Raw genomic sequence first — 21,472 nt, forward strand, 5'->3', positions numbered from 1 at the left:
TTAAATTAAGTAATAAATAAGTAATAAATTTAAATCATTACAAATAATATAATTTAGAAATTTTATTTACTTCATTTCCTTTTTGAGAAAAAATCATTGCTCTTTTTTTTTTATTAAATATATGATTTATTTTATAAAGAAACTTAATAGTAATTATTTACATGTTGGAATGATGAGTATTTATTTTTCAAGCGGAGCATAATTGAGTAATTTTTCAATCAAGTCCACGTGGCCCAGAAGCATTCTACGGCAGCAGTAACGTTTTAATCCCAACGAATCCAGTGCGTCACTAGAAAAAAATAATTTAATTGTAAGTAATTAGTGACAATTATTCGCTGATACAAATCAGTTTACATTCGACAAGATTTTTATTTTGGGATGTGAATTTTGTGGTTAAAAAAAATAATAATGTAAGTAATTCTTTTAATTAAATTACCGAAGTGAAATTAATATATAATTGAAATTCGGAACGAATTAAAAATATGAGGGCCAGTTCATGAATTCGAAATTTATTGCAAATTTATAGAGTTAAAATTTTAAATTAATAACGTGTTTTTAAAAATGTAATTTGTTTAAAAAACTGTCGGGTGTCTGCTAATTTTGGTATCATATGAAAATTTAATATTAAAACTCATTAAAATTCTTCAAACATTTAATTATCAATCACTTGAGTAATAAATTAAATAATTAATTAACTAAATTATATTTCGTAAGAAATTGTAATAAAAAAATAGAGGTTATAAAATATTTACCCTTCAGTATATTCGGCTTGCAAAAGACCCAAATAAGCCTCCCATTTATTTCCGATGACTTTGCCACAAGTAAAACAACGTACTGGAATAATCATTTTGTTTTAATGATTTTTATAAGCAACAATTAACAGTAATTACAATTATTCTTGTTATTAAACACAGCAAGATCTCAAAATTGCGTCAATCCTCCAGATTCTAGATCTTTCAAATGTTTCTCAGCCTCTACGCATGCGTGGCGCTGATGCGCTCTCTTTGAACGCCGCGCCTGACACCTGGCGGCAAACTAAAAACTTTTAAATTTAAATAATTTATTATTCACAATAACAATAATAATAATTATTATGATAAATTTATTAATATATAAATATATATAGATATATATATAAATATTAATATGATAAATTATATCAATTGATAGATAATTAATTACGCTAACAAATTTACGATAAAAAAAAGTAAATAAATTATTTATAAACCGGATGTCATATTAATAAAAACACGCGCATGCGCTCTTAGTTGTGTCTGTTGGCGCTAAAACCGGAAGCATACGGAACAAAAGCGGCAGACTGGATCGAAGTAACAAAGAAAGCACACACACATAAATATGACACACATGTGTGTGTAAATACGTAAAACATATATTTACACATTATATATATATATATGTAGGTTGACGAAAAAGAGAAAGATAAATACGTAAACAAGTAAGTGAAAAGAAAATGTAAAATAAAATGAGAAAGGATATAAATATTTGTGGTGACTGAGCGAGAGCTCGAACTTTGAGGAAAGAGAAAAGAGAAGGGAGAACACCATAAACACTTGGATGGGTTATAATTGGTGGTTACAGAATTCTTTGTCTGTAAATAATATACATATTTTTTAATTAATACTGACTATTTAATTGGTTAAATATGTTGATTAATTATGTAAGAAAATTAAGTGGTTAATATTTATTTATAAAATGTCATTAAACCCGCGTTAAATCTGTCCAGAGTTTTATTTTCGCGCCTCTTAATGACGCGACGTCACTGACAGATTCATGGGTTATGTTGACGGCGTACCTTCAGTTTTGTCGCGTAGCTTATTTTTTTTATCTCATTAAATTTTGCCATTTATTTATAGGCCATCTTATTATTATTTTAATTATAAATGAGTGATCATTTTTTTAAAATAAAATTTTTTTGAATTGATACAGATTTAATGAAGAAAGTGCCAAGTACTCGGAATTCAGCTGTCAAGGTTATCTGGTGACTTGGTTTTTCTCAACTCTCCTGGTTGGGGGATTGTCAAAATCAGCTGCCATTGCTGTTGCTTTGATAACGTACTTCATTTTTTTTTATATAATTAACTGGATTGTTTACTTTTTTTATTTACCTCGAGGTATTGAAACTAAAGTCAATTTATGTGACACGTTTATTGATAAAGTAAAAAAAAAAAAATTGCTGCATTTTTTAAAAAATTCAAATAATTGTTCCAGGATTTTTCCGGGAAGTGAGTCAAGGAACTGGTCAATGTAGACGCTGAGGACAATATGGATCCCTCTATGTTTGTTACTTACTCACCGCAGACAAATGTAGTTCCCTTGGAGTCAAAGCTCGCTACTTATATGGTAATTTTTTAAAAAACATTTTTTGTTCGCGATGGAGACGGGAGTATGGTTTTAATTGTCTGGGTTTCGTTGGACGTTTAGAACCGGCAGAGCCCGGCGACGACATTGAATGCCAATGTGGTGACAAAACACTTGTCGAACTTAACTTTGGACTCTGGTAAAAAAGCTACTGCGAGTCCGGAATTTGTGCCAGGACGTGGGCTTACTGGCAGTGCTAGTAGTTCACCAAATCTTTTTGGTAATTCATATCATTCCCAGGAGAATGTTGGCGGAACGACATATTTTTATGTTAATAATACTGCTGGTGATAATGTTACTGATGATACTAATGACGTAAGTTATTTTATTATTTTTTAAAAAATTTATTACAACAATTTCAACAAAAGTTTCTTTTAATAATTTTTTTTTATGAGTTTTTAAAAGTAACATTAATTATTATTATTTATTATTTATTTAGATTGGTAACAGTCAGGTAGGATATGTATATCCAGGTACACCTGGACACCTTCAATCAACAAAACCAATAAAAGTACCAGCAACAAATAGTACATCTGCCCCGTCCACACCACCACCTCCTCAAGTAAATTCAAGTTTTTTTATGAGTACCAATCTACGTATGGACATACTCCACAAAAATTCATTGACACTAAGCCAACCCGACCCAGTACAATTTCCTGACCTGCCAACAGAAGTTGACAACTATCATGAACTATGTCCTCTGGAGCCAATTCACAAACCCGCCTCGACCGTTTTAGGGTATCAGACCTCCACGTACAAAGCCACCAGTTTAAAAAACGGAGTTCGTTATTGTCTGCGCCGTGTTCATGGTACCCTATCCCAAGATCTCGTTCCTCATTTATTCATTTACTTGCTCATCTGCTTGTCGTTAACTGCCAATTTATTACAGATTTCCGACTCGGTAATACCAAGTGCATGGTACTAGTGGACATGTGGAAGCGTATTTTTCATACAAACGTAGTCCAGCTTCTTGAAGTTTTTACTACCAAAGCATTTGGCGACAATTGTAAGCAAAGAAAAATCTTGAGTTTAAATTCATCTCAATATTAATTATCATTTATCATTACAGCGATCGTATTTGTGTATGATTACCATCCTGGCGCGGAGACACTTCTCACAAAACATTTTTCAGGAACGGAATTAAATGGATACGCAGATCCTTTTTGCTCAGATCCAAATGCCCCGCGGCCATACAGTCATACAAAAAATACAATATTACGGCAACAGCACAGCAGTATGTTGCCAGAGAGTGTTATTTGGAGTTACATAATTCAGCTGACTGCTGCGTTACGTGTCATCCATTCTGGCGGTTCGTCTTCTTTAGCAAAAATCTTTTAAAAAATGAATTAATTAAAATTAACATCCAGCTAATAAAAATTACCAACCACTGGTTGTCAATTTGTAATTACAGGAGTAGCGTATCGATGTTTAGATCCAACGAAAGTTTTGCTGACGTCACGGAATCGCTTGCGTTTAAGTTGTGCAGCAGTGCCGGACGTGGTAACATTCGACGGTAACGCAGCGAATCCATTGTCGCTGATTCTTCATTATCAGCAAGAAGATCTTATAGCTCTCGGTAAATTGGTACTGGCATTAGCATGTCGGAGTTTATTGGCCGTCCATCGTGATAATATTCAAGCATCACTTGAACTTGTTGCGCGTTCTTACTCGACTGATCTCCGTAATTTTATTTTGTACGTTAATAAGCTTGTAAATTAAATATTTATTTATTAGTTGAGTTTATTAATAAGTATCTAATATAAGCTTGTTGGTAATTAATTATTGATTAATAATTATATAGATATTTGCTGTCAGATCAAGCACGAAAAAGTGTTACGGATCTTATGCCGATGATCGGCGCACGTTTTTACACTCAATTGGACGCAGTCCAGCTGCGTTCTGACGTTCTAGAAAATGAGCTGGCAAAGGAACTAGAGAACGGCCGGCTCTTCAGGTTACTGGTCAAACTTGCGACGATCAACGAAAGGCCAGAGCTTAATATGGAGTTAACATGGGCCGAGACCGGTGACCGTTACATGCTCAAGTTATTTAGAGACTACGTTTTTCATCAGGTCACTCCCAATGATCGGCCGTGGCTTGATATGGCCCACGTTGTCTCCTGTCTCAATAAACTTGACGCTGGTTCACCTGACAAGGTCACTATTTATAAATATATATATACTTTTCATTATAAATAATTATCACATATTTTTTATCAATAGATTTGTCTAATGTCCCGTGATGAGCAGAGCGTATTAGTTGTGAGTTATGCAGAGCTCCGGCAATGCTTGGAAAATTCTTTCGACGATTTGGTGCAAGCTGCAAAAGACGCCGTCGTCTGAGTTCGTTTATTATAAATATAATTGATAAGGAAAAGAAGAAGAAGAAGAAGAATAAGAAAAAGAGAAGAAAAACGAAGAGGATTAAAACGGAGCCCAGGTTTAAATTTATATTCGGAATGTACCGATGTGATAAAATAAACAATTAGCGGTACTGTAATTTAAAAAAAAAATGTTTATCAGTTTTTTAAATTACGAATTGTGTCAATGAAAATATTAATTATAAATGAAATATTAAATCATACAACAGAACCCACACACACACATACACAATAATAATAATAATAAGGAAGGCATAATATGCAGGCAAAGTTAAATAATCAGGTGTAATTTTAATTGTAATATAAATAAACAAGACGAATTATGTTGATGACAATTTAAATTATCAAGTTGTGTTGGCATTGACAGCCTGTCTTGATTTAAATCAACAGTAAACTGAAAACAATAATAACATTAATGAATTAATATTTGGAATATACGTGTGTTGTATGTAGAGTTAAGTACGCAGCTCTTAGATGTAGGTTTTAAGGTGAGAATCCACCGTACACACTCGTAAACATTCATTTTTAAAATAAATGTTTATTTTTGAAGATAAAAAATAAAATTATAAATAATAATTATTTATTTATTTATTTAATTAGTTTATTAAAATGTAATTTAGATTTTTAAACATTAAAACAATATTATTTTTTATCATTAAAGTAGTTTTATCCGAGTGAATTAATAATAACACCGGAAAGACTGACTTAGTTCTGCAATCATTCAAACTTGATCCCATTTCCTTTGCAATTGCTGTTGCTGTTGCGTGGATGCCCCGGTCCCGGTCGCTCTCGTGTCTCCGCCTGCTGGTTGCTGGTGACCCAACACCCGCCACCAGACAGTGGGTTTTTAAATTCAAAAATTACAGTTGTCTGTGGCATTGGGTACCAATAGCACCACCAGCAATGACATTGACAGCCACAAGTTTCATTACTCTTGTATATACCAAGTAAAAATAATCGTAATGCTGATATGCTGATAGCCGAGAAGAATTAGAGGGCGAATGAGAGTTTGAAGAGGAAGGAAAGGAAACTAAAGAGAGGAGAGATGTCAACTGACTTGACGGCAATCATTCCATTTAATTGTATCAATGATATAATTTTATCCCTTGGTATTTGCCATCACCTAATTTTTTTTATTGCCCGGTAAGTTATCGCCATATTGGTCCAGACGAATTATTATTTTATTTAACTCTACTATTTACTAAAAATTTATTTTCAGAGCAAACTGGACGGATGAATTTTTCACTTGAACTTACAGTTTAACATAAAAGATAAATTTGCGTATATCCTGAGTCCACACTCGCATTTCTCATGTTATTTTAGTGTTTACGTTTGTTTTCTCAGCGTTAAGAGAAGAGAAGAGAAGAGAATGAGAATGAGAATGAGTGAGTGAGTGCTTTCTGCTTTACTTTACTCAGCTTAAAACCCAGGGGGAGCGTATACAGAATCCAACATCTCGTCTCCTCTCGTCATCGTTCGGTACCAACACTCGGCCATGAGCACAAAGACTCACACATTCACGGCATGATCCATCAGCATCAATACGAACAGAGGGAGAGAGCGAATTGACAGCCCCTGCAGAGTTTCTGCGATAGAAATCGAGAAAGAGCAAGAGCCAGAGCAAGAGCTAAGGATCCAAGTACTGGGGACAAAGACAGCTGGATGATAAATAAATATAAAAGTGGGAGAACAGAACCCCGGAATGAATCTTTCTCTGTTTATAGAGCACATACACCAGCCAGCAGCTCTGTTGGGTTTCTGTATACACAAGTCCGGAGTTAGTTGATGTTCAAGAGCTAAATAGTCTCTGTGTCTGTTCTGTCGGCACAACGCGCAGTCGCTCTACACCCAAATCATCTCTCTCACCAGCACTAGTACCACCACCAGCAGCAGCAGCACCAAGAAAAGAGAGTCTATCACCGTGTATCAACTCGCTAGCATCTTCTACGATAAGCCGCGAGCTTTGTGCACTCAAACTCAAAGTCCGCTCCAGTTAAATCTATTAACAGTCGCTGATTTAACTCTTGTTTTTTCAACCGAACCTTTATCACCTCAGGTAAGACATTTAATTCACTTACTCTAGTTTCTTTATCATTTTATTTATGATTAAATTAATTTCATCCACAAATACAGTAGACGTTTATTGCATCCAGTGACTGGTGATTTATTTTAATTTATTTCAGTGGCTAGACATCAAGACAAATATCAGCCGGTAAATTTATCAGTGTCTATTGTTAGTATTATTATTATTATTTATTTAAATAATTATTTATATTTTATTATTGTACTGTAGCTACTGGAAATTATCATTGATTTTCTTCTATCTATATCTTTCTTTCCACGGGAATATCTCCAGTACAATATATTTACACCGCTCAATATCTTTGTACATACATATACTTATATATTTATTATGTCGTGCAGTGAACAAGTGGGAAATTTAAAAAAAATTAATTAACTTATTAAAAAATGTTTATTAATTTATTTATATTTTTTAGCCGCTCAAGTGGTACAAATTTAAATTCGGGTCAGTGAACAATATGCTAGACGAGATATATAATATATAGAATGGATGTATGGATGTGTGGAAGTATAAAAAGGAGTAGAAAAATATGAGATAATAGTAGCGAGGCAAATCTCTATAAATCTACATCTAGACTCTAGACTATACACTATAGTCGCTGTAACATTTCAAAGGGATGATTCTGCGGTAGGGTTGATAGATTGCGCAAAAGGAGACGGCGCATTTTTAAAAAATTACTTACTTTGTATCACTCGCGCCAATGATTTGCTTTTTAAATTTAATTCGAGCTGCTGATGATTTAAATTTGAATTTGAATTTGAATTTTTTTGTAAGAAATGAATTTATCTGTTTATTTATTTGTAGTAATCTACGATTGGGATATTGAGAATCTGACTGAGATTATTTATGATCGCGAGGTTTATCGATCCCCCGGCTCACTCGTGTATGTAACAAAACCAACACGCGGTTGATTATTCACTTCTCTTGTCTCTTCTCTCCATGACAATATTAGTCACTGAATATAAATAGCCGGGATTATTATTATTTATTTTATATTTATATATATATTTATATTCATATTGTTATTGTCATTATCTGACCTTGGTCGTTATCAAATAAAAATAATCAACCGGTGATCTATTAATGGAATTTAAAATTTAAAATTGCGCATATATATTTTTATTGTGTTTTATTTGAAGCCTGTTAATTTAATAAGACGATGTGTGAGTGTGAGATGTTAACATTTAACTGTTGGCATAAATTTAAATCGATCGTATCTCAGGATTAATAAAATGAAATAAAAGAGAGTATAGTTGTGGTTTTTATTCAATTGCAACTTGATGACTTGCGTCAACTAGTCCGATCGTTAACCCCGTCCCGGAGTTGTCCGAGTATTTGCCAACGAAATAACATATCATACATCTCGTTACTCGTTACATATATGCATGTGTATATGTATATATATTTATACATACATGAATGGATAAATTTGTTTCAGCTGTACTCTGCAATTTTGTAGGGATTATTTTTCAGTCCGTCTAGCATATTCTGATTATATTATCAACGAGCCGTGACGAATGTTCCTGAAAAAAAATAACAATGATAACATTATTACTTGTGTAAATATACGTATGTTAAACTCGAGTAATTTGATATTGAGTACGAGGAGAAACGTGTCTGGTGGTAATTACTAAATATTATGGGAATGGTTCTCATATTTTATGGCAATGGGGTTTTTTTAACTATCGATTATATGAATGGCAACCATACAAATTATGGTAACCATTCATATTTATATGGGTTTTAATTCTATACTATGGTAATAATTACCATGATATGATAGTAATTGTTATCACAATTTGTGGTAATTAGTTCCGTCATTCATGGTAGTTATTACCACAGGTAATCGTAATTATTACTACAATATTGTGGTAACTATTACCTTAGCAATCACGTTTTTCATAGTAGATTGGTAATTATTATTGTAGTGTATGATAATAGTTACTATCATACTATGAAAATTTGTGGTAATTATTACCGGCATTAATGGTAGTTATTACCACAGGTAATCGTAATTATTACTACAATATTGTGGTAACTATTACCTTAGCAATCACGTTTTTCATAGTAGATTGGTAATTATTATTGTAGTGTATGATAATAGTTACTATCATATTATGAAAATTTGTGGTAACTATTACCGGCATTAATGGTAGTTATTACCACAGGCAATCGTAATTATTACTACAATATTGTGGTAACTATTACCTTAGCAATCACGTTTTTCATAGTAGATTGGTAATTATTATTGTAGTGTATGATAATAGTTACTATCATACTATGAAAATTTGTGGTAATTATTACCGGCATTAATGGTAGTTATTACCACAGGTAATCGTAATTATTACTACAATATTGTGGTAACTATTACCTTAGCAATCACGTTTTTCATAGTAGATTGGTAATTATTATTGTAGTGTATGATAATAGTTACTATCATACTATGAAAATTTGTGGTAATTATTACCGGCATTAATGGTAGTTATTACCACAGGTAATCGTAATTATTACTACAATATTGTGGTAACTATTACCTTAGCAATCACGTTTTTCATAGTAGATTGGTAATTATTATTGTAGTGTATGATAATAGTTACTATCATATTATGAAAATTTGTGGTAACTATTACCGGCATTAATGGTAGTTATTACCACAGGCAATCGTAATTATTACTACAATATTGTGGTAACTATTACCTTAGCAATCACGTTTTTCATAGTAGATTGGTAATTATTATTGTAGTGTATGATAATAGTTACTATCATATTATGAAAATTTGTGGTAACTATTACCGGCATTAATGGTAGTTATTACCACAGGTAATCGTAATTATTACTACAATATTGTGGTAACTATTACCTTAGCAATCACGTTTTTCATAGTAGATTGGTAATTATTATTGTAGTGTATGATGATAGTTACTATCATATTATGAAAATTTGTGGTAACTATTACCGGCATTAATGGTAGTTATTACCACAGGTAATCTTAACTATTACTACAATATTATGGTAATTATTACCACACGCTGAAAAAAAATGCTAACTATCACCATCTTGTAATAGGGAATGATTACCATCTGTATGTGATAATCATTGTCATGCTTTTGTGTTAACTATTACTATCGGAGATGGTAACCATTCATATTCGTAATAATAATCATTACTATCTTAGAAGGCAAAATTAAAAAATTTTTCAGGCATAAGAAATATTACCATCGAGATGGTAACTATTACTATCGGCAATAGTAATTATTCTATATGAGAAACAAATAGTTAACATAAAAGCATGATAATGATTATCACATACAGATGGTAATCATTCCCTATTATAAGATGGTGATAGCATTTTTTTCAGCGTGTGCAATCATGTTTTCCATAGTAGATTGGTAATTATTACTGTAGTTTATAGTAATAGTTACCATAGTATTATGGTAATTATTACCATGATGTATAGAGTTTATTTTCATACTTACCTAGAAAATATTCCAATGTGGAAATAGGATTTATTCCTGTAACCATGAGAACTATGCCCATGAATATGGTAATTACCATACGATACAAAAACTATTACCATAAGTAATTATTACCAACGTTATGTAGTAGTATGGTAATAGTTACCAGCATATTATTAAAATTTATGGGAATTATTACCATAGCAACTACGTTTTCTATAGTAGATTTGTAGCTATTACCGTAGTTTATAGTAATTATTACCATGATGTATAGAGTTTATTCCCATACTTATTTATTCCTGTGACCATGAGAACTATGCCCATGAATATGGTAATTATTACCATAACAATCACGTTTTCCACAGTAGATTGGTAATTATTACCGTAGTGTATGGTAATAGTTACCATCATATTATTAAAATTTGTGGTAATTATTACCATAGCAACCATGTTTTCTATAGTAGATTGGTAGTTATTAATATAGTTTATAGTAATAGTTACCATGGTATTATGGTAATTATTACCATGATTTATAGAGTTTATTCTCATACTTACCTAGAAAATATTCCAATGTGGAAATAGGATTTATTCCTGTGACTATGAGAACTATGCCCATAAATATAGTGATTACCATACAATACAGAAACTATTACCATAAGTAATTATTACTATAACGTTATGGTTGATATTTTATAAACGTACTAAGATATAATTTTTCTCCGCTTAGTAAGAGGAAGAAAATTCCAAAAGTTAAAAATTTTTATAGTAGCAGTTTTAGTTTAAAAAATAAAAGTTTCAGAACAAAAGTTTAAAATGTTTATGGAGAAAAAAAATATATATGTAGTTTGTTGTATTTTTTAGTATCGAATAAAAGTAATAAGACTTTATTTGGATAGTGGGTTTGTCTATATAAGTATTTGCAACAAGATAAAATTACAACACTTTGTATTTATTTATATATTTTTTACAAGGATTACTTGGAGATGCTGCTAAGATTCTCTCACGTACTTGTTGACATTCCTTTAGTCGTCTTTCACTTTTAGTTGAACCACAAAAACTCTAAGTACACTCATAAAATGTATAGACAAAGCGTGTAATTAAGTTCTTCTTTGTATCTTGTTTGTAATTATTTTTAATAATTAGTTTTTTTTATTTTCTTTTTATTGTGGAGTGAAGGTAAGATGAGGGTAAGATGAAATGGAGTAAATATAATATTTTTATTGGTAGGTTGATATAATGAAGCTGTGGTGGAGTTTATTATTGGTACTGGGAGTCGTACTCTCAATAATGTCAATTACGGCGCAAGCTGAATCCGATGTATGGGAGGAAGATGATGAGAGAGAAGTACTTGTGCGAACTGTCAGAGGTACCAAAGACCGTGGTACGTTCTCGGTTTATATTTTCACATAATTTATTTATTTAAATTATTATTATGCATTTTATATATTACTGTCTATTAATAAAAAATTAATGGCTTTATATCGTCAATTTTCAAATAATTTTATGAGAGTAAAATAGGAGTAAAAAATCTGCCGACATTTTTCTACATTTTATTAATCATGAAATTGAAATAAAAATTCATTGAACTGAAATCATTAGAGAAATTTTTAAAATTTCTGTTGCTAATGAATTTTTTAGAGGGAAATTTTTTTATGGGAATCAGGGGACAGAATTTTTTTTTACAGAAGAAATTTTTTAAAAGTAATTAAAATTGTTCGATAATTAGCTGCCAAAAATTTAATTCGCAAACTAGATTTTAAATTTTTTAATTTTACCGCGCGATTTTTAAAAATTTAAATAACAAATGATCGGACTCGCTTCTTATAATTTTTTAACAAAATCTACTAACAATAATAATAATAAAAAATTAATGACTTTATATCAAGTCAATTTTTAAATATTTTAATAAGAGTAAAATAGGAGTAAAAAATCTGCCAACATTTTTCTACATCTTATTAATCATGAATTTTAAATAAAAATTAATTAAACTGAAATCATTGGAGAAATTTTTTTAATTTCTATTGCTAATAAATTTTGTAAAGGAAAATTTTTTTATGGGAATCAGGGGACAGAATTTTTTATTACAGAAGAAATTTTTTAAAAGTAATTAAAGTTGTTCAATAAAAAATCTGCCGACATTTTTCTACGTTTTATTAATCATGAATTTTAAATAAAAGTTCATTGAACTGAAATCATTAGAGAAATTTTTAAAATTTCTGTTGCTTATAAATTTTTTTGAAGGAATCAGGGGATAGAAATTTTTTTTTACAGTAGAAATTTTTCAAAAGTTATCAAAATTGTTCAATAATTACCTGCCAAAAATTTAATTCGTAAACTAGATTTTTAATTTGTAAATTTTACCGCGCAATTTAAAAAAATTTTAAAAACAAATAATCGGAGTTGCTTCTTATTACTTTTCAACAAAATCTACAAACAATCACAATAATAAAAAATTTTATCGCAGCATCCGGAAGCAATGGACCAGTTTGTAGATATTCAAAAGGTGAATGGTCCGAATGTGATCCTAAAACAAATATGCGATCACGTTCTCTGAGTTTGAAGAAAGGAGACAAAACTTGTGAACAAACTAAAAACATTCAGAAGAAATGTAAAAAGGGCAAAGGTAAATATGATAAAAAAAAAAAATTACTCGTCATAAATACAAATATTTAATTAAATCAGTCAACTGCGCAAGTATTTATTGCGACTGGCATTAATTAAAATGTTAATTTAAGTATAGTAGTAAATTGAAAATAATTTGTGTGTACTAATTATATTTAATTTTAATAAATTTAATTAAAATGTAATTTAGCGTGTCGCTATGACAAAGGAACATTCAGTGCATGTGTAAATATGTCAATGACACGAGTGGATAATTTAAAACCCAATAGCGATTCATCATGCGATCAAACGCGTCGCATTACCAAAAGCTGTAAACCCGAGGCCGCTAGTTCGAAAAAAGTTACCAAAGGTAATAATAATTTTATTTCATTTCATTTTATCTCCACTAATTACTCATCAATTAGCTAATTAAATAATACAATTTAAATTTTTCAGCCGATCGCAATAGAAAAACTGGAAAGCAGTAAACAGTAAAAAATTTTAAACTCAACAGCAAATCGTAAGCCCGTCTTTTGGCAGTCGATATTTCAATAGCGTTATATTATTATATATATCATAATGTTATATATAAATATAAATATATAATACTGACTGACGCACTAAAAAAATGAAAAAAAAATAAGACATTTATAAGCTATGGCATTTATTTTACAGAAGATATACAATTGAAAAAAAAAATTACTGTTAATGTTTTGATGATAATTAAAAATGAGAAAATTTTTTGACATTTTTTTTTTACTCGATACAATAAAATATGTACAATAATATATTATCATTATTATTGAACTAAGATACAGTAAAAAGAAAAAGAAAAAAAAAGAATTTGTCTCGTTCTTTGATGAATAAATTTTTTTTAATACTAATTATTGTTCTTGAAACAATTAATTGTTGATTAATGACAACGACTCGTATTTAATTGAATACATCCGTAAGTTAAAAATAATAATAATAATAAAAATATTTAAACTCAATTTTATTGAGCATTAAAATCAAATTCAAATAATTCAATAAACAAAAAATAAAACAAAACAAATGATAAATAATAATGATAATAATAATAATTAATTATTAATTAATAAAATGATAATAATCTTTTCAATTTTATGATACAATTTATTGTATGCGTTACAATGTTTAGTAACGGGAAGAAAAAAAAATTAATGGACATGTACTCAATGCTACAATTAACTGTAGTACTAAATTACATATTTAACGCCATATCATTGTAACAATTAATTATTAAGATTAAAAAAAAAATATGTCGTGATTATGAGAAAAAACTAAATTCCGTATATTAATTGTCGTGCATTAATGTATTGAATATACGATGATACTAAATATTAATGACTTTAATTGATAAATATAATTAATTATAAATGAATTGATGGTTAATTAACGTAATAACTTTTATTAATCAAACCGTATTTTAATCTCGGCATTGTAACATAGCGTGATAGAGAACAAAACAATGTTTGTGCCATCTAGCGGTTCTTTTTAATAATTAATATATATAAATATATATTTCTTGATTATAACAATTAGAATCAGCTCTTACTATACTTATATTATTAATTAATAATACAATAATTTGTAACAATTATAATATTGTTATGGAAAATGATTTTTTTGTCACAAGTGTAGAGAATTTAAATCCTTTAAATCTAGACCAGTCTAATCTCATTCGGTATTTTAAATTAGCGGTTGGAAATTTAATTATTTATTAATAATTAAATTTAAATTAAATTAATTAATCGATGGGGTTTTAATGAAGTAATCGGTGGTTGTAATACCGAGTGAGATGAAAACTCATTCCATCATTCGACTATTTACGACTAAAACTATTGCTATTAACTAATCAATAAATATTAATAATTAATTAATTTACTAATGTATTAATTAATTAATATCTTGTATAATGTAATTAACTTATGCGTACACATGTAACATGTAACAAAAAAAATAAGATGTTGTCAATAAAAAATAATAAAAATATTTTTATTTTTCTATTTTTTTATAAACCCGCCAATTTTATTATCGGAGTAATTTTTGAAAAAATTATTATTAATTAATTGCTGATAAAAATTGGAGCAAATTAGAAACTTGTGGGAGGAAACATTTTTTAGTACGAATTTAAAAAAATAGGAAAATATAATTTTTGTAATAAAGATGACAAAATTTATATAAAATTAATTTATGAAAATTTTAATGTCATTGAAAAAAAAATAATTTAATGCCTGGTCCTCCAGACTAGAATCTTAGCCATGGGGGGCCACCCTATTAAACAACTGAATTTGATCGAAATAAACAGAACTAAATTTTTAATTCTAATTAATTCATATAAATTCTGTTAATTCGGTACCTAACTTAAAAATGAATTCTGTCTAATTCGGCAGGAAAACCAGAATTTTTCCGAATTAAAACGAATTAAAATAATTCTATTCGGTTTAATTCTGATTAATTCGAAAATAATTCTCCAATTTCTGGTTCTGAATCCGAATTAAACTGAATTAAAACGAATTTGAAATTTTTAAATCGGTTTTATTCTGTTTAGTTCAAATTCAAATTTTCAATTCAGTTGAATTCTGTTTTGCAGAATTCGACAGAATATAACAGAATTAAAATATTTAATTCGCTCGAATTCAGTTGTTTAATCAAGGCAGGCATTAATGACAACGAGTGTACTTTCCAGTTGAGTTATCCGATTCTTTACTGTATTCATCTCAATTTGATCTACAATTTATTGAGCCACCGTCCATCGTACGGCAATATACCAATTAAATAATGATCCTGAAGTTGACAGACAATTAGTAATTTTCGGATTTTTTTTTTTAACCGATAAATTACAAAAAAACAAGAACTAAAAAATGCACGTGTAGAAAATTAAAAAAACTATCAGTGCAATTTTTTCAAATATTTTTTAAAAATAATTTACCGTTTTAAAAAAAAATTCAAAAATTATTCGACGTCGGCTAACTTTAGTCTCATAATTACATATAGTGAAACCTAAACTGGTAATTAACTTTCTCAATAAGACAACTTATAGATAAATTGAAAAAAATATAAATTGCGAACGGGATTAGATCTAGAAATAATTTTTTAAGTTGTCTATTAAATAACTAAAATAAAAATTCAAAAGTTTTATTTAAGAAAAGATTTCAGCGAAAAAAAAAGAGCTAAGAATCTGATGGTATAAATCTAGATCTACATAAATCGCTTCCAAGCTCTTATCGTTAAAAAGTATTTACGTCGAAGGGATAAAACAATTAATCACCTTCAAGGAACAGAAAAAGTAAAAAATGGAACAAAAAATCAAAGATCGTGATTACGAAGTTACTATCGGATTTGAATAGATGGCAAGTGGGTGAGGTCTTCCGGGTTTTTTTATTGACGCAAAAAACGGAGTCACGTTAATTTAACGAAATTGTCAATTCTTGTATGTCAGCGAGGATCAATTAGAATGAATGCAAAGAATTCACATTAAAAAACTCAACACTTGAAAGCTTCTCTCGTTTCTATGAATTATTTAAATAAATTCTGTAGAATAAAATTAAAAAAATAAAATAATTAAAAATTTTATACAATAAAATTTACTGTAATAATTTTTTTATTACATTTTCTACAACATAAAAATATAAAAACATTTATAATGCATTATAAAAATTAATAGAGATTCAAAAAGAGTTTTTGTGTAAATAAAATTACACATGGACGGAATTAAGTTACGACTGTAAATATTTAAAATTTTAATACAAAAGTGATTAGTCAATTAATCAACTAATTAATTATATATATAAAGGTACGTGATTAAGGCCACTAGTAGTGTAATAAGTAAATAAATTATTTTCAAGCAATGGATTCTGAAACTTCATGATCGTAAGCCTCAAGATTTTCATTATCGTCCCGATAATTTCTATATCTAAATATCTGTGAGAATCCTTCTTGAGCTCTGCCGCAAGTATTCGGCCCAAATTTAATAAGCATCATTATGACACCGACGACAAAAAGTGTCAGGCAGGCACTGGCTGGCCAAAAAATATGTAATCCCATTTTTTAAAAAATATTTACTATTTCGTACCTCAGTTAAAAGTCTCCTTTTAAAAGACAACTTATATCTATTCAGTATTTAAAATATTTAATCAAATATCACTTTCTCTTTTTTGTAATTCCATATATTCCTGTGGCAGTGGAGTGTCAAGTCTTGAGTCAGGATACGCTAGTTCTTCGTCACCAACAACTGACGGTGGGTAATAAGATTTTTCATCAATTACTTGAGTCTTTATTCGTGAATTTAATTCTGATAAATCCAATGGCGGGTATTTGTGCGGTGTCGCTGTCCACAGTGATGATATCCAACGGTTTCCTTTAATATTAAATTTTAAACAAAATATATATGTCATTTCTACTTTTACTGTACTAATTATTATTAATAAATGAGTGTGAATGTATCAGACATCAGACAAATTTAAAATTATAAATAAATGGAGTAGATAATTAATAAAATAAAATTTTTAAAAAATGCGCATTCAAAAAATTTCAAAATTAATAAGTGAATTTTTTATGATACTGAAGTTAGCAGACGTCTAATAATTTTTGGATTTTTTTTTAGACGATAAAACATTAAAAAAAAAATATTTGAAAAAAACGCACCTGTAGTTTCTTAAATTTTCTACATGTGCATATTTTTATTTTATTTTTTTGCAATTGATTTATTGAAAAACGAAAATTCAAAAATTTTTAAATGTCTGCTAACTTCAGGATCATAATTTTTTATAATTATTTCTTTAATTGTTTCCTCTATTTATTTAAAATTTAAATTTGTCTGACGTCTGCTACATTCACACTCGTATTAATAAATATATATTTTATTTATTATAATTATTACCAGTGTGACGATCTTGCCAATAACGTTGATAAGGTGAACACCAGCAGAATATTATGTTCAGTATAAATATAAATCCACCTACTAAAGAAACGATGGATATAATAACATAAAAAGGTGTAAAATCACCATACTCATGTTGTGTAAAATAATCATTATTTTTATATAATTCACGATCGTCTAATACGGACATTATTTAATTATAATAATAATTAACAAATAAACTTACTTCTGAAAAATAAATATATTATATTTATAAACAAATATTAAATTATAATAACTATGGATTTTAATTATTGAAAGCAAACAAGTGGTTACTCACGTAGAAAACCGCGCCCAATTTCCTGGTAATCCAAATATTTAAATATTTTACTTGTGTTAATTAGTAATTTAATTGAACGATTAATTTTGTTTACATAATCAGTATTAAATTTTATGGTGGACCAGTGAATTTATGTAAAAAGTGATTTTTTAATTCAAAGATCCATTTACGTGTAAACGTAAGTTGTGATTGTAAAATTATTCGTTGGAATGATGGAGAAACGGGCGGGGCGCGCATGTCTGGTGGGGATAGAATCCACATGTCCTATAGTTTGTTTAGTAGTTTTTTTTACTATAGATTAATTTATATTTAATTGTAATTATGACACGTTTGTTTTTATTTATATAAATTTGAATTTTTTAAAAATTTATGGAAAAATGAAAAATTTAGCAAGACGTTGGAGTTTTTAAATTCAAATACTCATGATCCTGAAGTTAGCAGACAATTCAAAATGTTCGGATTTTTTTTTCAACAAATCAATTACAAAAAATAAAAACTAAAAATATGCACATGTAGAAAATTTTAAAAACTACAGGTGCAATTTTTTTCTTTTCAAATTTACCGCCTCAAATAAAATCCAAAAATAATTAAATGTCTGCTAACTTCAGGATCATAAATACTCAGGTAGAATTCTACCTGATTAAAAAAATCGATTTAACGGGATTCAAAAAAAAATTTTTTTAATACTTTTGAATACCTTGAATATTTTTGAATCTCTCTTCTTATGGGCATTTAACATTGCAAGTCCCTTTAAATCGATTTTTTTAATCAGGGAAACTACTTGCTGGTCTGCTTGAATCTCTAAGAACTACTTAAAAAATTTTCAATCATATTACGAGTCGTGCAATACGAAATACACAAAATATTTATAAATAAGTAATTCAAACATTAACACAACTTTCTCCTAATTCTAGCGAACAATATATTTAAAAAGGTTTCAGACATAAGTTTTTTACTTTAACAATATTACAAATATTTATAATTTTATTCTAGACGAGCCTCAAATGACCAGATGGACCAGATGTTTTACTCTTTTAAGTCCCGAAAAACCCCAAATTTTCCTACGATTTATTTAATGATACTGAAGTTAGCAGACGTCTAATAATTTTTTGATTTTTTTTTTAGACGATAAACCAGAAGAAAAAAAATATTTGAAAAAATTGCACCTGTAGTTTTTTAAATTTTCTACATGTGCATATTTTAAGTTTTTTTTTTCTTCAAATTTAATTGTTCAAAAAAAAATCAAAAAATTTTGAATTGTCTGCTAACTTCAGAATCATTTTATTTAAAATATATAAATATAATCATATTTGAATAGCCCGCGTAAGGGTTTATTTCTTATTTCCGCGAGGGGTCATTTCGATCGGGCATTTTTCTGTACGCATGCGCAGTTCATAAACGTTCGGTAGTGGGGGCTATACTCTACAATTCTCTAATTCTCTTACTGGGGCCACAATACTTGTGACGAATTTCAGTACGGACGGTTGTGTATAATTCTCGCATGTTTTGAAACTACAACGTAAACATTTGTTGTAAAATCCTGTGGTAATTTTGTTATAAATTAGAGTAAAAAATAATATAAACAAAACTACACAATTTTAAGTGAAGTAATTATCGATTTTTTATTTTAAAAAATTTGTTATTTTTAAATACTGGCATTTGTTTAATTTTAAATGTGATTTAAATTTTTAGGTTAGAGTTTATTGGTGAAATTTAAATACTTATTTTTGTATTTGTAAATTAATTGAGTAATTGTCATTTTAAATCGATAATTAAAAATGATTGGATCAGAAGAAACGCCTGTGAAAATCGAATTCAAAAAGAAGAAACGGAATATTCCATTGAGGACAAGAAAAGTTTACAGTTCTGACAGCGATGATGATAAAAATTACTCCGTAATGTACTGTCTAATTTATTAATTATTATTATATATAAATATACTGAAGTTAGCCGACGTCTAATAATTTTTGGATTTTTTAAAAAACGATAAATTATAAAAATAAAAATATTTAATTTTCTACATGTGCATTTTTTCAGTTTCTGTTTTTCTTCAAATTTAATTGTTCAGAATAAAATCCTAAAATTTTTAATTGTCTGCTAACTTCAGGATCATTATATATACATTATATATCATTATTGTAATTATTAACTAATTAAATAATTTAACAGGAGTAAAATTGAAGAAACAAAAATTATACAAAAGTTGCGGGAAAAACCCAATGGAGTTGACGTCAGAGGTTTAGCTCTTGGGGATAGAGTTACCGGTGATGGTGTTGGTAATGTATGTACTTATTTATTTATTTATTTATTGATTATTAAATTAGTATCTTAAATAATTATCGAATTTTACTTTTGTTTTTATAGTCTTCAGATCCATTTAAGGTAAAATCGGGCGGAATGGTCAGTTTGTCCAATTTAAAAAATCTCAAAGCCAAGGACGATGCGTACGATACAGGGATCGGTACGCAGTTCAACGCTGAGACCAATAAACGAGACGAAGATGAAGAAATGTAAGTTATTTATTTAAATTTACGATTTGTTTAAATTTTTAAATGTTTTATTTTTTATTTTAAATTAATAGGGTGAAGTATATTGAAGAACAATTGACGAAGCGTAAAAATAATTTGAGTAATAATCCAGATAATCAATTAGACAGCGACAAAAATAATTACTGCTCACCGGAAGAAGCAGCTTTGCAAGCAGTACCTGAACATTTGAGACAAAGTTCGACTCAAAAGAGCGAAGAAATGTTGTCTAATCAAATGTTATCTGGTATACCGGAAGTTGATTTAGGAATTGAGTAAGTGATTGTAATTAATGATGTAGTTATTAATAATGTAGTAATTAATTATTATAGATAATTTTATTTGTTTTAGAGCTAAAATAAAAAATATTGAAGCTACTGAAGATGCTAAATTGAAATTGCTGTGGGAAAAACATCGGAAACAAGATGGACCGTCGCAGTTCGTGCCTACCAATATGGCTGTTAATTTTGTTCAACACAATAGATGTAAGTTTATTAATTAATTTATTAATTAGTTGTGATTAAGTAGCCGTAGTATATTAAATAAATAATTTATTTTCTTGTTCCAATAGTTAACATCGATGACAGTGATTCGAAAAAAGCCAAGCAGGATTTATATAACAAAAGGAAAGCTCAAGAAGACTCGAAAAAACGGTCAAAGGACGGGGTTGAAAAAGCTACTGATGATTATCATTACGAGCGGTTCAAAAAACAATTTAGAAGATTTTAATTTTATGTATATAGTTTAGTTTTGTTTAATATTGTATTTTATAAGTTACTAGTTACTAGAATATATAATTTAAAAACTTTAAATTCGCTTTGTTAATA

The 21,472-nt window shown here is 28.8% G+C and overlaps 5 protein-coding genes across 17 annotated transcripts; 3 read left to right on the forward strand and 2 right to left on the reverse strand.

Moving 5' to 3' along the window:
• Positions 1–47: 47 nt before the first annotated feature.
• Positions 48–1,828, reverse strand: LOC130673789 (DNA-directed RNA polymerases I, II, and III subunit RPABC5). 6 transcript variants are annotated; one of them, XR_008990944.1, is made up of 3 exons: positions 1,814–1,828; positions 753–1,035; positions 48–289 (listed from the first exon to the last, which is right to left on the reverse strand). XR_008990944.1 is itself a non-coding variant. In XM_057479001.1 (2 exons), exons 1-2 carry the CDS (start codon positions 845–847, stop codon positions 181–183), a joined length of 204 nt encoding a protein of 67 aa, XP_057334984.1. In that variant the 5' UTR covers positions 848–1,015; the 3' UTR covers positions 48–180. The 6 variants fall into 6 exon arrangements, 1 of the variants encoding a protein (XP_057334984.1); XR_008990942.1 differs by having other exon boundaries at positions 753–1,042; XR_008990943.1 differs by lacking the exon at positions 1,814–1,828 and adding an exon at positions 1,647–1,661 and having other exon boundaries at positions 753–1,024.
• On the forward strand, positions 394–4,974 carry LOC130673783 (PAN2-PAN3 deadenylation complex subunit PAN3). Of its 5 annotated transcripts, none has more exons than XM_057478991.1 (10): positions 394–410; positions 1,948–2,132; positions 2,230–2,361; positions 2,443–2,694; positions 2,819–3,188; positions 3,269–3,385; positions 3,449–3,688; positions 3,791–4,073; positions 4,181–4,535; positions 4,602–4,974. In XM_057478991.1, the coding sequence occupies exons 3-10, from the start codon at positions 2,284–2,286 to the stop codon at positions 4,719–4,721; spliced, it is 1,815 nt and encodes a 604-aa protein (XP_057334974.1). In that variant the 5' UTR covers positions 394–410; positions 1,948–2,132; positions 2,230–2,283; the 3' UTR covers positions 4,722–4,974. The 5 variants fall into 5 exon arrangements, with proteins under 5 accessions (XP_057334974.1, XP_057334972.1, XP_057334973.1 ...); XM_057478989.1 differs by lacking the exon at positions 394–410 and adding an exon at positions 1,307–1,456; XM_057478990.1 differs by lacking the exon at positions 394–410 and adding an exon at positions 1,490–1,611.
• Positions 4,975–6,545: 1,571 nt separating this feature from the next.
• On the forward strand, positions 6,546–14,911 carry LOC130673786 (uncharacterized). 3 transcript variants are annotated; one of them, XM_057478996.1, is made up of 6 exons: positions 6,546–6,815; positions 6,943–6,992; positions 11,525–11,678; positions 12,762–12,920; positions 13,110–13,268; positions 13,355–14,911. In XM_057478996.1, exons 3-6 carry the CDS (start codon positions 11,534–11,536, stop codon positions 13,384–13,386), a joined length of 495 nt encoding a protein of 164 aa, XP_057334979.1. In that variant the 5' UTR covers positions 6,546–6,815; positions 6,943–6,992; positions 11,525–11,533; the 3' UTR covers positions 13,387–14,911. The 3 variants fall into 3 exon arrangements, with proteins under 3 accessions (XP_057334979.1, XP_057334980.1, XP_057334978.1); XM_057478997.1 differs by having other exon boundaries at positions 6,943–6,971; XM_057478995.1 differs by lacking the exon at positions 6,943–6,992 and having other exon boundaries at positions 6,550–6,815.
• Positions 14,912–17,041: 2,130 nt separating this feature from the next.
• On the reverse strand, positions 17,042–18,345 carry LOC130673788 (uncharacterized). Of its 2 annotated transcripts, none has more exons than XM_057478999.1 (3): positions 18,121–18,345; positions 17,802–18,026; positions 17,042–17,279 (listed from the first exon to the last, which is right to left on the reverse strand). In XM_057478999.1, exons 2-3 carry the CDS (start codon positions 17,989–17,991, stop codon positions 17,056–17,058), a joined length of 414 nt encoding a protein of 137 aa, XP_057334982.1. In that variant the 5' UTR covers positions 17,992–18,026; positions 18,121–18,345; the 3' UTR covers positions 17,042–17,055. The 2 variants fall into 2 exon arrangements, with proteins under 2 accessions (XP_057334982.1, XP_057334981.1); XM_057478998.1 differs by having other exon boundaries at positions 17,802–18,029; positions 18,121–18,344.
• Positions 18,346–19,568: 1,223 nt separating this feature from the next.
• On the forward strand, positions 19,569–21,457 carry LOC130673785 (splicing factor C9orf78). The gene is made up of 7 exons (XM_057478994.1): positions 19,569–19,727; positions 19,813–20,020; positions 20,290–20,401; positions 20,485–20,630; positions 20,702–20,920; positions 20,997–21,130; positions 21,217–21,457. The coding sequence occupies exons 2-7, from the start codon at positions 19,899–19,901 to the stop codon at positions 21,372–21,374; spliced, it is 891 nt and encodes a 296-aa protein (XP_057334977.1). The 5' UTR covers positions 19,569–19,727; positions 19,813–19,898; the 3' UTR covers positions 21,375–21,457.
• The last annotated feature ends 15 nt before the right edge of the window (positions 21,458–21,472 follow it).

Source organism: Microplitis mediator, chromosome 8 (assembly GCF_029852145.1).
Source record: "Microplitis mediator isolate UGA2020A chromosome 8, iyMicMedi2.1, whole genome shotgun sequence".
NCBI classification, from domain to species: Eukaryota; Metazoa; Arthropoda; class Insecta; order Hymenoptera; family Braconidae; genus Microplitis; species Microplitis mediator.